The sequence below is a fragment of the Motacilla alba genome, chromosome 20, assembly GCF_015832195.1.
Source record: "Motacilla alba alba isolate MOTALB_02 chromosome 20, Motacilla_alba_V1.0_pri, whole genome shotgun sequence".
Classification (NCBI taxonomy): domain Eukaryota; kingdom Metazoa; phylum Chordata; class Aves; order Passeriformes; family Motacillidae; genus Motacilla; species Motacilla alba.
The window spans coordinates 1,023,992-1,040,868 of NC_052035.1; the positions used below are offsets into that span (position 1 = coordinate 1,023,992).

The following is a 16,877-nucleotide window of genomic DNA, read 5'->3' on the forward strand; positions in this document are numbered from 1 at the left end:
ATCCCAATATCCTTGATCTCTGATAATGTGAAGCCATTCCCATGCCTTGTCCCAAGTCCCCCTCCAGCTCTCCTGGAGCCCCTTTAGGCACTGGAAGGGGCTCTGAGGTCTCCCCGGAGCATTCCCTTCTCCAGGTTGAACAGTCCCAGCTCTTCCAGCCTTTCCTACTTCTCCAACTGCTCCGTCACTGCCAACCCTGCCCAAAAACACCCCATGAGTGGGTGAGGCTGCGGGACCCTCCCTGGCAGCTGCTCCCCCATGGCTGGGGGGGCTGTGCCCAGAGCAGCGCAGGCCGCAGGGACCGCTGCGCGTCCCCGAAAGTCCCGGCACGGCTCCGCCCGCCCAGGGTCCCCAGCCCCGCGGCTGTCCCCGCGCCGGGACGGAGCCGGGAGCCGTCCTGGGGGGCTGGGGGATAGGCGCTGTCCTGCTCCGGGCGGGGACCGGGCCGAGCCGGGCAGAGCGAGCCGAGCCGGTGCCGCGGGGCATTCCCGGGGATTCCGGGGGAACGGGCCTCGCGCGGCAGGGGCTGGGCCCGGGGAAGCCGCGGGAAGAGCCGGGAGCGGCTCCAGGCGCCGGAGAACGCGGGGCTGCAGCGCCCGGCCGAGACGGGGACACGGCCAGGGCACAGGGGACACGGAGTCCGGACGCGGCCAGGGCACAGGGGACACGGAGTCCGGACGCGGCCAGGGCACAGGGGACACGGAGTCCGGACGCGGCCAGGGACACGGGACACAGGCGGGCACGGCGCGGAACAGGAGGAGGCCACGCCCACCGCCCCCCAAGCCCCGCCCTCTCCCAGCAGCCTCACGGCCACTCACCGCAGCAGACGCTCTATGCTGTGATTGGTTGATAGGGCCCGGAAGTACTGTGACACACGGCCTCACCACTCGTGTCTACTGGGGGCGGCCATTTTGTTTCACCCGCCATCTTATGGCAGGGCGCAGCCATTTTGTTAAACGTCACGCCGCGCTGTGATTGGCAGGCAGCCATCTCGTGACACCATCCCCACGTGATCTCAGCCAGCCCCGTGATTGGCTGCCCTTGTCCTTTGGGCTCAGAACAGGTGGATACAAGGAGTGGGCATGAAATTATTTACAAAAGCGGTGTTAAATATCTGCAACAAATAATTCTCAGATTTATGAAAGGTGTGTCTAAATACGTATAACACATTTTGTACATGTGTTACACATATTTATATGTATATGCATATAGAAGTATGTACCTCTATATTTGTATATGTATTTTAATTCATGTAGCAGAATTTAAAATATTGTATTAATTATAAGATACAAAACCATATTAAAATTAATTAATTTTTACAGCTTTATAAATTCACTTACATGTTAAAATATATGCACATATACATACAAATCCATATTATATAAGAATATAAATATTATGAGCAAGCCCAGCCCCGGGCAGCAAGGAGAGCTTGACCACTCCCTAAGCAGCAGCAGGGAAGAGTAAATGATAAAATAAATAAATTAACCCCCACAGCTCCTTGGTGTTCCCTGTTTCTCTGCTAGCGCTCCCTAAAGCTGCATCCGCCCTGAAACCTGACAGTGCAGCCCAACAAAATCTCTGCCCCCATGGAAGCTTTAGGTTTGAGAAAGGCCTCCAGGAGTCCCAGCTGCTGCCAAACCCCACCATGCCCACACACAACCAGGTGCCACCTGCACAGACCTTTTCAACACCTCCAGCGCTGGGGCCTCTCCCCCTGCCCTGGGCAGCCCTGACCACATTTTCCATGAAGGACTTTCCCCCAATATCCAATGTAAACTGCCCCTGGAGCAACCTGAGGCTGCTTCCACTTGTCCTCTGGGAGCAGAGCCTGACCCCCACCCCCAGCCCAATTTGAATCCCAGCACAGACAAGCTTTGGGAATTCTATGGCTGGGGGCAGAGACCTCAGAACCATGTTCATGGACAGCCCCAGACAGCACATAATGGGCAGCAGGCATCATTCAGGATTTCACTTTTATTTATTTTTTGCCTTCTGGATCACCAACACTCTTACTGAAACCACTGGGATTCCACCTCCACCCCCATGACAGTAGCACACAATCTCCCAACTTGTTCAAACGTGTGAAGAGGAAAAAAAAAAAAAATCCCCAGCGAGATCCCTCAGGATGGGACAAAAACCTTCTGTGTGAGAGGGTGGCAAAGAATCAGGGGGTGGCAGCTCTGGCTCCGAGGAGCCAGACCAGAAAGGAGACCTACAAAGGGGAAGAAAAAATGGGCTAAAAAAGATTTAGCAATCCTTCCTCTACCCAGAGAGCAGGGAGATAAGGAAAAAATAGTCATCTGCTTACACACAGGGTATATATTTTTACACACACTTGGACACACATCTAGATATAGTACATGTAAAAATATATGCTATACATCTGCCCACCCCCGCGGTGGCGTGGGCAGGATCCGTGTGTAGGAATTACTATACAGGTACTACTGTGTATGTGCATATGTACAGCCTCCTGTCTCCTCCTGGACACGGTGACCCCACAGCCACCGCTGCAGCAGCTCCTCTCTCCATCAGCCAGCCAAGGACAGCGGTGTGGGAATAGGAAGAGGAGGGAAACCATAGTGATGTGGCTCATGCTCTGTGCTCCTTCAGCTCTGCTCCTGTGCCCGGAGAGGGTTCCGGCTCTCGGGATCCCCTGTGCCAGGTTTATTGCACATTTTGCTTCTGGGCTGCATTTCAACCCCACATTCCACAGCCCTGGCGTCCTCTCCCTCCAACAAGCTGAGGATAGGGCCCCCTGTGCCCGTCCTCCCCCACCCCAACATCCCCATCCCAAGAACACAAAGCCCAGCAGGCTGCTGGCTGGAGAGGGCAGCAGGAATGACACACCACAGGTGTTCTCTATGGGGACAGGGGGGTCCGGACACGGGAACCGAAACCATGCAAAGGGTGGGAGAATGGGAGCAGGAGGAGGGAAAAATAAAGGATGAGAAGGGCAGAACAGATCTGAGGAGGAGGAAGAACACAGCATGGCAAGTGCTCAAGGCTTCGTGTTTTCTTGTCCTCTTCTTGTAAACAAGCTAATAATTTTCATGAGATAGAACAAGTAAAAAGACTGAAGTTCCAAGTCGAGGGGCTGGAGTTCCCTGGAGTCTGTCCAGTCCATTCAGCAACACCACAGCTGGGGAGAAAACGAGGGGCAATTTTTCTTTTTTTAAAATTTTTTTTTGTTTGTATTTTTTTTTGTTAAAATCTTCATTACTTAAAGCTGAGAGAGAAAAAAGCCAACTCAGGAGCCCTTTTCGAGGATGGCTCATTGTCTCTAGACTGAATAAATCACACTAGTTTCGAGAGAACCTTTTTTTTCCCATTTAATGACTTATAAAAGCCGCGGGCTGGCCGTGGCCGGGCTCAGAGGCGGGTCTGGGCCTCAGGGACGTAGATCTCGATGCTGTCGGCGCTCTCGGTGGCCGAGTTCTGCCGCACGGAGGCTGCGCGCTTGGCTGCCATCAGCCGTTTCCGCGCCTCCTGCCGCTGCTTGTCCGAGTCGGAGCCTTTGTCCCGGCTCAGCTGCGATTTGGACTTGGCCGGCTTCTTTGGCACTGGAGGGGGTGGTTTCTTCTCTTCCTTTAGGGAGACAGTAAGGAAAAACCCAGACCTGATACAAATGTGGGCAGCTGGGCGCTGGCTCAGCCCAGGGGTGGCCTTGCCGGAGGGACTGGTATGGTGTTGGGGAGAGCAGCTCTGCAGCCAGACACCCCTCAAAATCAACTGCCCCTGTTTCTACAAGGAGCCATTTTGCATTTCACGGAATCACAGAATGTCCTGAATGGGAAGGGACCTGCAACAATCACAGACTCACAGAATGATCTGGGTTGGAAGATCATCCAGTTCCACCCCCTGCCATGGCAGGGATGCCTTCCACTAGACCCTGTCCAACCTGGCCTTGGACATTTCCTGGGATGGAAGTCCACAATCCAGGGGCTGATGCTCCACAATCAGGGTCATCAAGTCCAACCTCTGCATGGACAGTACCTGCAGGAGACCCTGTGCCCGGGAGCAGCGTCCAAACACTCCTGGAGCTCTGGCAACCTCGAGGCTGTGCCCATTCCCTGGGGAGCCTTGGCAGTGCCCAGCACCCTCTGTGGGGAGAACTTTTTCTTTCCTGTTATCCAGCCTAACCCTCCCCTCCATGCAGCTTCCACTGTACAGGGTTCTTCTGGAGTAGCCTGGAGTTCAGAGATTGTCTGGTTCAGCTGCAGTTCAGAGCACAGCACAGGCAGCACAAAGACACAACTTGATGTGGAACTGCAAAATTTTAATAAGTCGCTGTGCCCTGAGCCACAGTCCTCCCTACCCTTACTGGTAAAGCCAGGACCCCACCTCTCCTGCATTTTTCAAAGGTTCAAGTTGTTTTTCACATTACTTGGGCACAAGGGATAGTTAAATCCATCTACACAGTGCTAGGAACAGTCGAGGCCCCTGCACCACTGCTCACCACTCTGGGCTCTCTCCATCCAACACCTTTTCCCCTTGCACAAAACTGTTCCCACTATTACTCAAGAGGAATGGCCTTGGTGCCTTGTGATGCTGAGAGATGACAAGTGCAGGATGGTAAAAGCCCATGGGAGCATCTGTTTGCAGACAAAACCAGACCTCAGGTACCCCAAATGTGTATGAGGTGCTGTGGCGACACCCCAGCGCCCCTCACTCACCTTTCTCTCCGGTGTCTCTGACAATTGCCAGCTATTAGCTTTGAGGTGGTACAGCTCGTCAAACTTCATGCTGATGTCTTCAATGGACAGCTGGAGGAGATCCCAAAATCCAGCCAAGTCCTGGGCTGTGGGTCTGGGATTGGCATTAGGGTTCTAGAAGGGGAGAAGCATTAAAAACCCCATTTCAGAAAGAACACACCCAGCAGAGCAGTGTGCACATTACCTTCACCCCTCTTATGTCTGCCTGCAACCAGACCCAGTGAGAATTCACAGGAGACACCGACCCTGACCATGGACACACAAAGCCATCATTTAGAGCCCAAATAATTTCTGTCAAGCTCAGGAAGCAGGTCCTGACTGCACTCCTCCTTACAGCAGAGTAATCCTGAACCAGACACCCAGTGCTGGCATTAAACCCACAGCAGGAACCTCCATCAGCAGGCACCCAGCATGGCAATCAGAGCGACAACACTGGTTTCTAACAGAGACCCCCATTTCAGGGGGGGGAAATGATGGAAATAGATACGCAGCTCTGATGCCTGGATGTGCAGCACTCCAAGAAGCCAAAGTGAGCTCTCATGAGCAAAATTATTTTGCTACATTTCTGCCCAAAACAACCTGAAAGCATCAGTACTTCTCAGGCTGGGTTGAAAAATTTTAAGTAGCTTAAGTTTCTTCCAAGAATAGGATTTTCCCAGTTCCTGGACAGCTGAACCACCACCACAGACCCTGGAACGCATGGGATCAGATCCGAGCAGCTCACTCAAAGGTCTGCTGATGCTGCTGCTCAGCTGGGATCAGCACTTTACCCCCTCCTGCTCTCAAGTCTCTCCAAGATGATGTTACATCTAAAGGGGAATTCACCCCTGAGGAAGTTTGCAAAATCCATATTACCATAAAGCTTGAGGGGAAAACTAAACCACAGATTCCATCAATCCCCATTAGCCAGGTCAGCTCTGAGCAAGGGCAAAGCCCTGCATTCCCTTTCAGAGATCAATTCCAGTGACCTGGGGACAGTGTCACCAGCCACACATGCAAAGGGAGCATGTGTGGTCAAGAGCAGACTTTTCAAACAGTCCCCCCCATCTGGCCCAGCCTCAGGGGTTTGCCTCAAAAAGCCCTTCAGAAGCAGGAGGCACCTCTCTGCTAACCCAGCCTTCCCCCGGCTGGCACTGCAGGCTGTGGCTTTGTTTTCACAGGGACTGCAGCCTGTTAACACTAAGTCCTTGTAGTGCTGTTCAGAGAGGCATCCTCTCAGAAACCAGGAAAAAGAGATCCAGACTCACCAAGTTTTGCTCACAGAGGCCATGGAATTGCTGGAACTTCTGTGACATTAGTAACTGTGCACTGCCCACTGCACTCAGGACTTTTCCTAAGACTGTGGGGGATAAAAAAGAAGAAAAAAGAGGAAATAAAAGACCTGAATTAAACAGACTATTAACTGTAGCAATGAGCTCCCGCATTTCTGGAGCAAAGAAACACTGGAGTCATCAGAAAAGGAATTTCAGAGATCCTCAAGGCACCAACTGCTCTCATGAACAAGATTTTTGAAACTACATTTGTCTGCCATTGCTCCTTCTGGCAGGCCAAACACAGACCTGGCTGAGGACATTACAATATCCAAGCTGGCAGGGAGCTCCTCAAACTGCCCTCGGCCCCTCAGAGAACCACCAACACCACCTCAGCAAAGTCTGCTGGCACCTGCTTAGAGATCCCAGCCGGCTCTCCCAGCCCTGCCCAGGGGAAAGGTGACAAAGGGACCACTCTCCAGCCTCCTGTACTAGTAGGGATTAACACACAGGCCAGGGCTTTTAACACCCAGGACTTTGTGCTGCTCTTAATGGGTTTTCCAAGCAGCCTCTGGGCATGGACATGTTTCTCTGCTCATTAGAGGAAATACAGTCTGTGCTTTTCCCTCCCAGAGGCAGGTTCAGAGCCCCATGTGCCTGTAAGCTGCATCACCAACAGGGACTACTGAGTCCTGCCCCCGAGCCTGCTCAGCAGATCCTGGCTGGACGAGCACACCCTGGGCTCTCCCACCCACCAAGGCTGTGGTTACACAACCAAGCAGCCTGCTCCTGGCACAAAGAACAATGCCATGCAGGTCTTGCTGTCTTTTCCTTGTCACAGGTCAAGCCAGGCCAGCCCCGAGGCAGGGAGATTCCCTGCTAGGCAGCACCTCAGGGAATCAGATTAGAGATTAACTCCTGGAGACCCAGCAGTGACAGTGAGCTAAAACTGAGCCTCACCTTTGTTTCACCTTTCTCAGGTTTTACAAATATCAAAACCAGGCTCCACACAAAGATCCTGCTCTTTGCAGCCACGACACCCACTCCTGTCACTCTGTACGCACCAGAGAGCATTATCCCCACTGCAAAAAGCCCAGGATTTGCCGAGGCATTTGAAAACAGACTAACAAGCCCAGCTGGGACTGAACCCCATAAAATCGACTCCCTATTCCATGCTTTTGGTGTACCCAGCACAAATTCAGTGAGGCTTTCCCATGTGAAGAAACCTCTGCTTTAAAGACCAGTTCATCAACTGAACTGAGGGAACAAGCTCCAAAGTTGTGTTCCTTCTGCCCCACTGCCAGCTAAGGTCTCCCTTGCCTGTTTGAGAGTAATGGGTGAGGCAGGGAGAGATCCGATAGCCTCCCTAAAAGCTTTTTCCATTTGACCTTTTTTAAGATTAAATCCATTTCAGCTTTTAGCAGTTTTGAGTTGTCAGAAGCCGCACTATGCCCTGTACATCTTTCATGCTGCATCACAGCATTACACTGTACTCCATTTGCTACAAGAAGCTACATTACCCTTTCCAAAGAACAAACATTCCTTATCTCATCCTCATCTCCATGCTCTGGCTCTGTGGGCTGTCAGCAATTTCAAAGAACCCCAGAATGGTTTGGGAGGGAAGGGACCAGGACATTAGAACTCTCCTCATTCCATGGGCAGGGACACCTTTCACTAGACCACACTGCTCCAAGCCCTGTCCAACCTGGCCTTGGACACTTCCACGGATGGGGCAGCCACAATTTAACTGACCCAATACTCAGCTCCAACTCCTTCTTGAGGGAGGAGCTCCTGCCCCCACCCACCTTCCTCAGAGAGATTGTTCTCTTTGGTCTCCTGGTCCATCTGGCGGCACCAGCCCTCCAGGCGCTCGGTCTCTGCCTGCAGCAGCTTCAGGAACCAGAAGCCATCCCGCCGGCAGGGCCCCGGCTGCGCTGGCTCCGATGGTGATGTGGAGGAGCTCTCAAGCCAGGGGTCAGGAGGAGGGAGAGAAGAAGGCTCCAGGGCTGGGTCGTTGTTTTCTCCATAGGAGAGGTTTCTCTTAATCTGTGAGGGCTTGGCTGGTTGCCTGGTGGGGGCATCAACACCAACAGAGTTGTTGTGCTGGGGGCACTCAGCGAGGCTTCTCTCAGATGATTTACAGCTGGAGTTATTGGGCTCCTGTGTGTCAGAGTCTGTGTCCTGTTTGGAGGACATGCTGCGAGAGTGGCTGTTTCTGCAGGGATCAAAAGCCACCATTCAATAGCAGGGTTCAGCCTGGCTGGCCTTCCACACCGACAGCAAAATCCATGGCCACAGCAGAGCCCCTGCCCCTCCTCACACACAGACACACCACACACTCACACACACACAATTACAAGGTTGCCTGCTTACTGCAGCCGGCTGTTCAGATGAGAGGGCTGACGCATGACTATAATTACAGCTTGGAATTTTAAAATTTTTGATTTAATTTCAATCTCCCATTGATTTGGCTGTTAGAGAACAAATGCTTTTTGCAGTGGGTGTGCACTGTGGAGGAAGAGCTCTCCATGGGCCTCATTCAACACCACTCACTGGCACAAAACAGGGAAGAAGGTCTAAGCACAAGTGGGGGAGGCACAATTTAAAAAAAAAAGGGAACTGCACAAGTTGTGTCTCACTTACCGCCACTCGTCCTCTACCTGTACCCCGATGGACTGGAATTTGGTGGCTGGTGGAGGAGGCTCCTCTTTTGCCACTGGCTGAAGGCAGTCAACCTTATTGAACAAAAAAAAAAAAAAAAAAAAGAAAGACACAGACAAAAACAGACACAAGAACTTCTGGCTGGAATCCACATTAGTAGACCAGGAGTGTGCACACACAGAGCATGCTGACACCACATGGGAAGGCTGGCTAAGGACAGGCATGAGGCTACTGCTCAGCTCTGCTCCCACCTCAGGAGCAGGGCTGTGTCCTGCCAGGCTGCTGCCACCACCTGTGCCAGGAGCTCTGGGTTCTGCATGGCTAGGGCTGTGTCCCTGTGCCTGTGGCATCCCACACAGTCAGGGACCATGGCATTCAAGGGAGGACAGCAAGGTGATTGAGACTGACAGCAAAGCCTCTCTCCCAGGGATTGACACCCTCCATGGCTCTGGATAAGAGGGTTAGAAGGTTTTAGGAAAGAAATCCAGGTAACTTAAGAACCAGCTCAGAAAAGGAAAAGCAGTGGAAGGCAGTCAGCCTCTCCAGTGTGTTTTGCTCCCCTTGCTGCCCTTTCGGGTGCTCTGTCCCACCAGCCTTGCTGAGAGCCCTTCACTGTCACCTGTACTGAGCTGGCCTTGCTGTAAAGCTGATGGAGAACTCATTCAGCACACACAGAACAGCTCAAAGCTCAGATCCTGCACTTGGAGCTGCCCAAGCTCCCCTGCACCTGGGACAGAACCAGAGCTCACAGTCACTTGTGACTGAGAAACCTGTCCCAGAGGAGGGCACAGCCCCAGAGGATGCATTGTGCTGACTAAGGCACCAATTTATGCTACTCACTGGGCTCTCATTTCACTGTGTTATCCACAGCTCATTTTCATCTATTCCCACAGTTAAATGCTTCCAGCAAGGGAAGCACCAACCTGCTGGGAACATGGGGTAGCAAGGAATTGCACCCTCCTGCCTGCAGCCCTGGGACCACTTGGCACTGCAGGAGCCCTTCCCACAAGGACATCAAGCAGAAGGGCCCACCTCTCAGGGGAGAATTGTCCCTACAACCATGATGGACTAGAAGCAGACTGATTGGAAGCAATACAGACTACAGGGCACAGGCAGACCAGCAGCAAAAGGCCTCCTCAGAGGGACTCACCCAGTTAACATGGCCCGTCTGCTCTAGAAAACATTTTAAATTTGTACTAAAAGAGCTTAGTCCTTTCTGGGCTGTTAAGGGAAAGTGCCGCTGTCTCTCATCCTGGGAACACAGGCAAGGCAGGGAGTGTCCCTTGCTATTCAAAGTGAGCTCAGATGCACACCTGGTCACAGAAAAGGTACATGCTAAATGGATGGGGCAAGGACATTCCTTGGGACAAAGAAGAACAAACTATTCCATACTTGTATTCCTATAGATGATAGCTTTCTTTTGGGGATATTCTCCACTTTAGGCTCTTCGTTAGTCAGAGTCCCTTTGTCACTTTTCAAAGTTGCATTTTTCTGAGGTAACTCTGGAGTGTCTCTGGCCGGAGTCACGATGCTGCCCCTGGTGACGCTGGGTGTCCTGGTGCTGTCCAAGCTGTCTGAGGAATTGCTGAGCCCCGACTGGCTGGTGACCTCACTCTTGTGGTCCTGGCTGTCCAGGTAGGTGTCCTGGGCTGACTCAGTGCTGCTCTGCACAGTGACAGAGATGAACGGCTTGGACGTGGTCCGAGGTGGGACGGGAGGTGGAGTCTTTTTATATGCCACTAGGCATGATGAACCTGCAGGGACGGAGGGGGAGAACGGAGAACGCAGGAGACAGGTTGGAGGGAAAGAGATACAGTGGAAGAGAGAGAAAAAGCAGGTCAGTCACGACATCCAAGAGGAGCCTCCGAGCAGCAGCTGGAGGCAGAGGTGCAGAACCAGCCCACAGGCAGCAGCTCACGCTGGGGACCCACACCAAAGCATAAGGGAAGCGAAGGCAGAGCCAGAGCTAGCTTGCAAAAGAAGTCAAAAGGAATACCATGATGTGTGGAAATGTGGAAATGGAGAAGGGGGATAGAAAAGCCTCCCAAGAATGCAACAGGGTTTGGCAGGTGTAAGCCTCCACAGTGGGGAAATATTCTTTGGCTAAACCCTATGTTTTAGTGTCCTAGTACAGCCAAGTGCCTCAGCTCTTTGTCCCATCAGTTGACGAGTTTCAATGTCTGGATCAGGGTGATGGTTTTTCCTATAAAAATGGAAAGAAGCCATAAAATTTGTTAGATGTTGATGGCAGGAACACACATTTGAAGCCCCTGACAAGCCCAGCTGCTTCATGCCAGAAGAAAAGGCATTGTCTGGATGCAACAGCCCAAGAGTGGTGAGGCTCCTACTCCATGACCCCAGATCCAAGTGGCAGCAAGGCTGGAGACGTGTGCCCAGCAGACACAGAACACACATATCCCACCTGTAGGGATAAATACGTGGCTGGCCACACGAACCTGGACAGCAGTCACAGCCCCAAACTGCTCCTGTCTCTGGCTAGCCAGGATAGAAGTCCCCCAGTGAAAACACATGTAAAATAAAGTAAAATCCATGTGGATGCTGCAGCAGCCATGTTTAGGCTCTCAGTCTGCCCAGGATATACAAGCCCCTGAGGCCACAGTCCCACTCCAGCTGCTGTGCATCCAGGTCAGGCTGCACTGGGCAGGGCATGGCCAAACACAAAGAGCAGCCACCTTCCTATACACACTGATCCCCTTTCCCCTCCTACCCCTGCACTCTCAGTCCTCCCCAAGTCCCTAGACTCCCTTTCTTATCCTGCCTCTGGTTCCTGTGTAATCCCAAACTGCTTTTCCCTGCACCCCAAAACACATGCTAGCCCTTGCCAGCAGCCTCCTTAGTCCCAGAGATCTGCAGTTACTCCTCACACCACACATGCCTCACCATTTCCAGTGGAGCCAGAGCCAGTTCCGAGCATCCCTGGGAGCCACATTCCCTGTGGGGCAATCAGAGCTGCCCCGGGAGCCTTACTGACGCTATGTGGACATGCCTGCACTTACACACCCCACTATTTACCATATTAAGAGCTGAAGCTCCACTTCAAAGGAGGAGCTAAAAGGGAGGAATTACAGAGGAGGCGATCTGTGTTTCCAGCAGGGTTTCTGTGCCCAGAGATGCTGAGCAGCACCATAATGGCAGAGGATAATGCTGGCAGAGGGGAAGTCAGAGGCCTGTGCAGGGCTGCCAACCCAGCTGCCTCCAGTCTGGATCTGCACAGGAGCTCAGAAAGCACCTAATGCATCCCAGTTCCCTCAAGCCACTACACCAAGCCCAGCACAAACTGAGCAGTGTCCTGATGGCAGGACCCATCACCCTCTGCCTCACACGGGTGAGGGGTGACCACAGTCCCCCTACCAGAGCTGCCTGATGTGGAGCATCACCTCCAACAGCAATTCCTTGGCCCAGTCTCATGGCTTGACTCACACAGCCCATCTCAACGGAGCAGTGAGGAGCAAGCTGACCAGAGCCATGGCAGAGGCAGCCCTGGATCAGCTGTGCCCACACCCCAAAACAACAGGTTACTCCTGTTACTGCACCAGGGCTACAGAAGCCACTGCCAGGGCAAGCCAGAGCCACCCCTCCTGGCAGAGGTGAAAGCAAGTCACATGTCCCTTCAGTTAAATCCCTCCACATGGCCCCTGTTCTTCAAGGACAGGGCCCACGGTGCCCTGCTACCCGCAGCCCCTGTGACACCGTCCTGCTTGGGCAGCCCTTGGTGGCTCAGCTGGCACAGCCACCATGAGCCCAGCCCAGCTCCCCAGCTGCTGTGGGCACTGCCAGGGCTGGGACTGGGGAAAGGACCCTGATGGCTATTTGACATAGAACAGCCTGGCCAGGCACAACAAGGGGAGGACACAGCAGCAGAGCTTCTGGGCCAGATCAGTGGTGTCCAAGGCCAGTAAGCCAGACCCAAAGTCATTGTCCACCTACCAACAGACAACACAGACACTGTTTGTGCTGCTCTGCTAAAGGGGGAAACCACAGTATCCCCTTGGCATGTTCCTGGGATCCCTTCATGCCACCTGGCTTGGCTGAAGGGCAGCACAGGCTTTGCTGGAAGGGAAAGACCCAGGACCAACAAAACACACCCCTGTTCATGTATCTGTGCTCAGATGATTCACTGCCTGAGCTACAAAATAAGTCTAAGGCGCTAAGAAATATTGCAAATGACAAACACAAAAGGATCAGGAGCTTTGAACAACCAGGGATGCATTAGTTAATGCAATTGCAAATTAACCCCACTGAAGCCCTCTGCGAATATAAAACAGGACTTCTGACTGCCCAGCAATCTCAGAAACCACACCTCCTTAGAACGGGCTTCAAAAACCAAAGTCACAGCAAGCCCATCCAGAAGAGTCTGTCCTTGGCCCTCAGCACAACGCTGAACAAAGGGTGAGTGCTCCCTGCATCTGTGGGAGGAGACAAACCTTGAGGAAGACAAGAACATCCCAGTGCTTCCACAGGAGAAGCAGGCAGCATTCCCTCCTAGCTCTGAGGCCAATCCCACCAGCCAGGAGCATTCCAGTTGCTGACTTACCCTCCAAAGGGCTACAGCTCAGTAGGCATGATCTGCTCTGGATTTGCTGAGGTCACAGCCTTTTATGTTTTAAAATCAGCTTCTGCTGCAATGTAGAACTACAGTTCCTGTGGGCACTGGAGCAGGACCATCAGCTCAGTTTGCTTCTGAACATCATCCCTGCTCCAAAAAGGTGTGGAACAACAGAAGATCATGGAAGTCATGCTTAAGCTTCCAGTTTTGCAGCACTAGGCTTTTCCTGCTCACAGGATCTTCTAAGGCTTATTTCAGCATGTAGCTGGAATTCACAACATGCTGTGGATGATTGATTTTGGGGAGGAGGATGTTTGTTTATAATCTTTCTTCTGTATTTATTTTTAGGAAGCAGCATGTTTCCAAATTAGCACCTTGCACCTGCCCTCAGAGGTTTAGGCAATGCCCACAGATGCAGCCCTGGGCAAGGGAGCTGTTTGCAGAGCCTTATACTGGAGAGTTCTCTGGACCCTCAAAATCCAGCTGGGCATGCTGGGATCCTCTCCCTCTCCTTCCAGAGGTGTTTGCTTCTTGGAAGACTAAAAGTAGAGTCACAAGAGAATGTGAAATCCAGCCCCAGTTCCCCCCCACCAGGCTGGTACCTGCTCAGTACCTGGCAGCACCACCAGGATCACAGCCAAGGTATTTGGGGTCAGATTTAAGCACCACAATTGCTCTCAAGTGTGTCTGGCCTCAAGTGCCAGTGTTCTGCTGCTATTGCTGATTCAATACAGCCTGGCGACATTTGCAATCCTTCCAGGAACTTCAAAGATCTACTTCAACCATCCTTTTTTTTTGTTAAATCACCTCAAAGGCTCCAGCCAGAGTCAGCTGTGGAGGCAAGCTCCCCTTCCCTCAAACATCAGGGCTGGCTGCTACCCCTGTCCTGCTCCATGCACCTCCTTTTCCCCTCGGAAAGGGCTGGAGGAACGACCTCATTTCCTCACACAGAAAGCAGAACACTCTGAAATAATCTCTCCTACAAGGCAAGCTCATTTGCCTTTTAAATAAAAAAGCCATAGAATAATCTTGCAGCAAATGGCATCGGTGGCATTATCTCCTTGGAGATCCCAGCTGCAGGGCTTTGGGCTGGCCTTTGCCACAGGGTGTCCTGGCTGGAAGGAGCTGCTTTGGGAGGCAGTTTCCAACAGCAAAGGGAACTGGAACAGCTGCATTCCAAGTGATCTGACCTCTGATTTTCATCAGCTTGAGGAACACTTCAAGGTTGGAGCTGTAATGAACTGTGGGATGTTTTCTCTGTAGACAGTCCAAGTGAAAATGAGCCCCCCCAGTGACAATTCATAGCAAAGACAATATGGACACATTGATTTTATGGTTCACAAGAATCACTTCAGACCTTACTGTTCTCCTTCTGCACACCGAAGGTTAAGATACCTGCACCAGTTAGAGGCACTTCTGAGAAGCCTACCCTCAAGAGGAAAATCATACAAGTCAGAAATCATAGAGGCTTGGATTGGAGAGACCTTAAAGCTCATCTTCTTCCTACCCCTGCCATCAGCAGGGACACCTTCCACTATCCCAAGTTGCTCCAAGCCTCGTCCAGCCTGGCCTTGGACACATCCAGGGACGGAGCAGCCACAGCTGCTCTGGGCACCCTGCACCAGGGCCTCACCACCCCAACAAGGATAATTTTTCCCCTAATATCTAATCTAAATCTCACCTTTTTAAAACAAATTCTGCTTTTTCTATCACTATCTGCCCATGTGAAAAGTCACATGGCTCCCACATATTTCCATCTAGACACAATGGGAAATGCCTGTGAAAGTGCCACCTCCTGCTCTGACAGAATGACAGTCTTTAGAGAGCTGGAGGAGATTTAAAAGAAGTTTTATAGTGATTAAAGAAAACAACTCCCAGAAAACAAAGTCAAGTGACTGCATTTGTTCAGAGAGGCAGTTTATGGAAATGCTAAAAATACCTCCTACCTCAGTGCTTTTCCTTTGTGAATCTCAGTAGCAGTGATCTTTGAAAAACTAAAAATCTCACCCTGTTACTACACGAGTAAGAGACACACGAGTGGGCTGTGGGAGCCAGGAAGGGCTGTGGGTTCTCCTGTCAGCCCTCACTCCCAGATGCAGGGTGACCCCAACAGCAGCAGCATCCTGGCACAGAGCACGTGCCACCACGTGCCACCTCTGTGGTGGTGCCCATGGGGCCCTGCAGAGCGACCAGCCCAGCAGAGCCCTTTAACTCTCAGATGATCCTGAGGAACACCATGAACACTTCACCAGCTGCTTCTGCTTGTCACAGAGCCCACACACAAGCCAGGCCGTGCCTGTGAGTCAGAGCACAGAGAATGGACAGAGAATTCCCCAGGAGCTCCTCCCAGGCACCAGCACTAGGGAAGAGCCCTCTCACCTGTTGTGACAACCCTGCATAAACCCAGCCCAGATACCCAAATCACCTTGAGTACTTCTGAAGGAGGTCAGAGGAGGAAATTCAACACTCCCCATCCTCAGCTTCCAGCCCCAGCACAGCTCAGGCAGAGCAGCAGTGCTTGGGCATGGCTGGAATGGCAGCTGGGACAAGGGGACCACTGCAGGCTGGTCACTTCTCCCACCATACAATCCTCTTGTTCCCAGGACAGAGAGCCAGGCCCTGGGCTCTGCCACAGGACACCCTCACCCCAAAGGGACTGCAGGCAGAGGCAGGAGAACCCCAGCAGTGTCAGGGAGCAGAGCAGAGGGCAGGAGGGATGCAGCAGGGACTGAGGAGAGGCGAGGAGCAGCAGGCTGGGGTCACACCCTGACCCTCCAAGGCAGGAGTGTCACTCCAAACACTGCAGCTGTTCCCACCAGCAGCTACAGATGATGAGCAGCCCTCACTCAGAACAACACCCTACACTTTTCCTGACCTATGGGAAGTAGCTATTTCCCCCTGAACAGCATCAATTTACTGATGAGTAAAGCACAGAGAGGGGAGATGCCATTCCTGAGTACCCCTGCTCCCACAGAGGCTCCTCTGGGAGCAGCCTCCACCCAGCCCCTCGCTGCAGCTCCCCTGGCACAGCTGGTACCGGGCTTGCACACTGCCTTTCAGCAATCTGGCCTTTTGTTACACAGAGAAATAACTTCTTAGCTTTAAGCAAATGGCCTCCTCCAAGCCCTCCCTGAGCAGCTAGAGAGGCTGTCCCAGCACTAGCAGACCTGTGCCAATGGTCTTTGCTGCCCAGCTGGCTGGGAGACACCTCCAGGTGCTGCTGCAGCGAGCACACGGCCATGGCTGGGAGAGGTTTGTTACCCCTTGCTCCTGTTCAGGTCCTGGCCACAGCACTCCTGCACACCCCAAAGGCTTTGCTGGCAGGACAGTATTTTATCACCCATGTATCCATCTGGTACTTGGTGTCAGGAAAAAAGGGACTGCCCTGCACTTGTCTGATCACTCCAAGTACGGCATGTTCCTGTGTATGACTGTAATGAAAGAACTGGACATATCTGCAGATAAAGGACCTCAAACTCAAGGGAGCATCTCTCAAATGCTGCAGTCAGAAGCAAATGCAGAAGCAAAGGCTCCCTCTGAACATCAGCTGTGTGTTTGTAGACTAACAGTAGAGCTCTCATCCAGAAATGCATCACAAAATGCTCTGTACAACCATTTGTGCTCCCTGATCAGCCGTGACTGAGATGCCCTCAGTGAGAGCTGCAGCTCTGCTCACCTCAGAGC

General features: G+C 52.4%; 1 protein-coding gene across 7 annotated transcripts in view; it reads right to left on the reverse strand.

The window, feature by feature from the left end:
• Positions 1 to 1,958: 1,958 nt before the first annotated feature.
• Positions 1,959 to 16,877, reverse strand: part of DLGAP4 (DLG associated protein 4) — a 266,306-nt gene continuing 251,387 nt past the window's right edge. For 3 of the 7 annotated variants that reach the window (XM_038158946.1, XM_038158941.1, XM_038158945.1), the window contains 6 exons: positions 10,019 to 10,380; positions 8,609 to 8,700; positions 7,771 to 8,180; positions 5,963 to 6,054; positions 4,677 to 4,829; positions 1,959 to 3,588 (listed from right to left, as the gene is read on the reverse strand). In XM_038158946.1, the coding sequence (XP_038014874.1) occupies positions 3,373 to 3,588; positions 4,677 to 4,829; positions 5,963 to 6,054; positions 7,771 to 8,180; positions 8,609 to 8,700; positions 10,019 to 10,380 (1,325 nt within the window). In that variant the 3' untranslated portion in view covers positions 1,959 to 3,372. The other 4 variants (XM_038158940.1, XM_038158943.1, XM_038158942.1 and 1 more) reach the window with 2 other exon arrangements.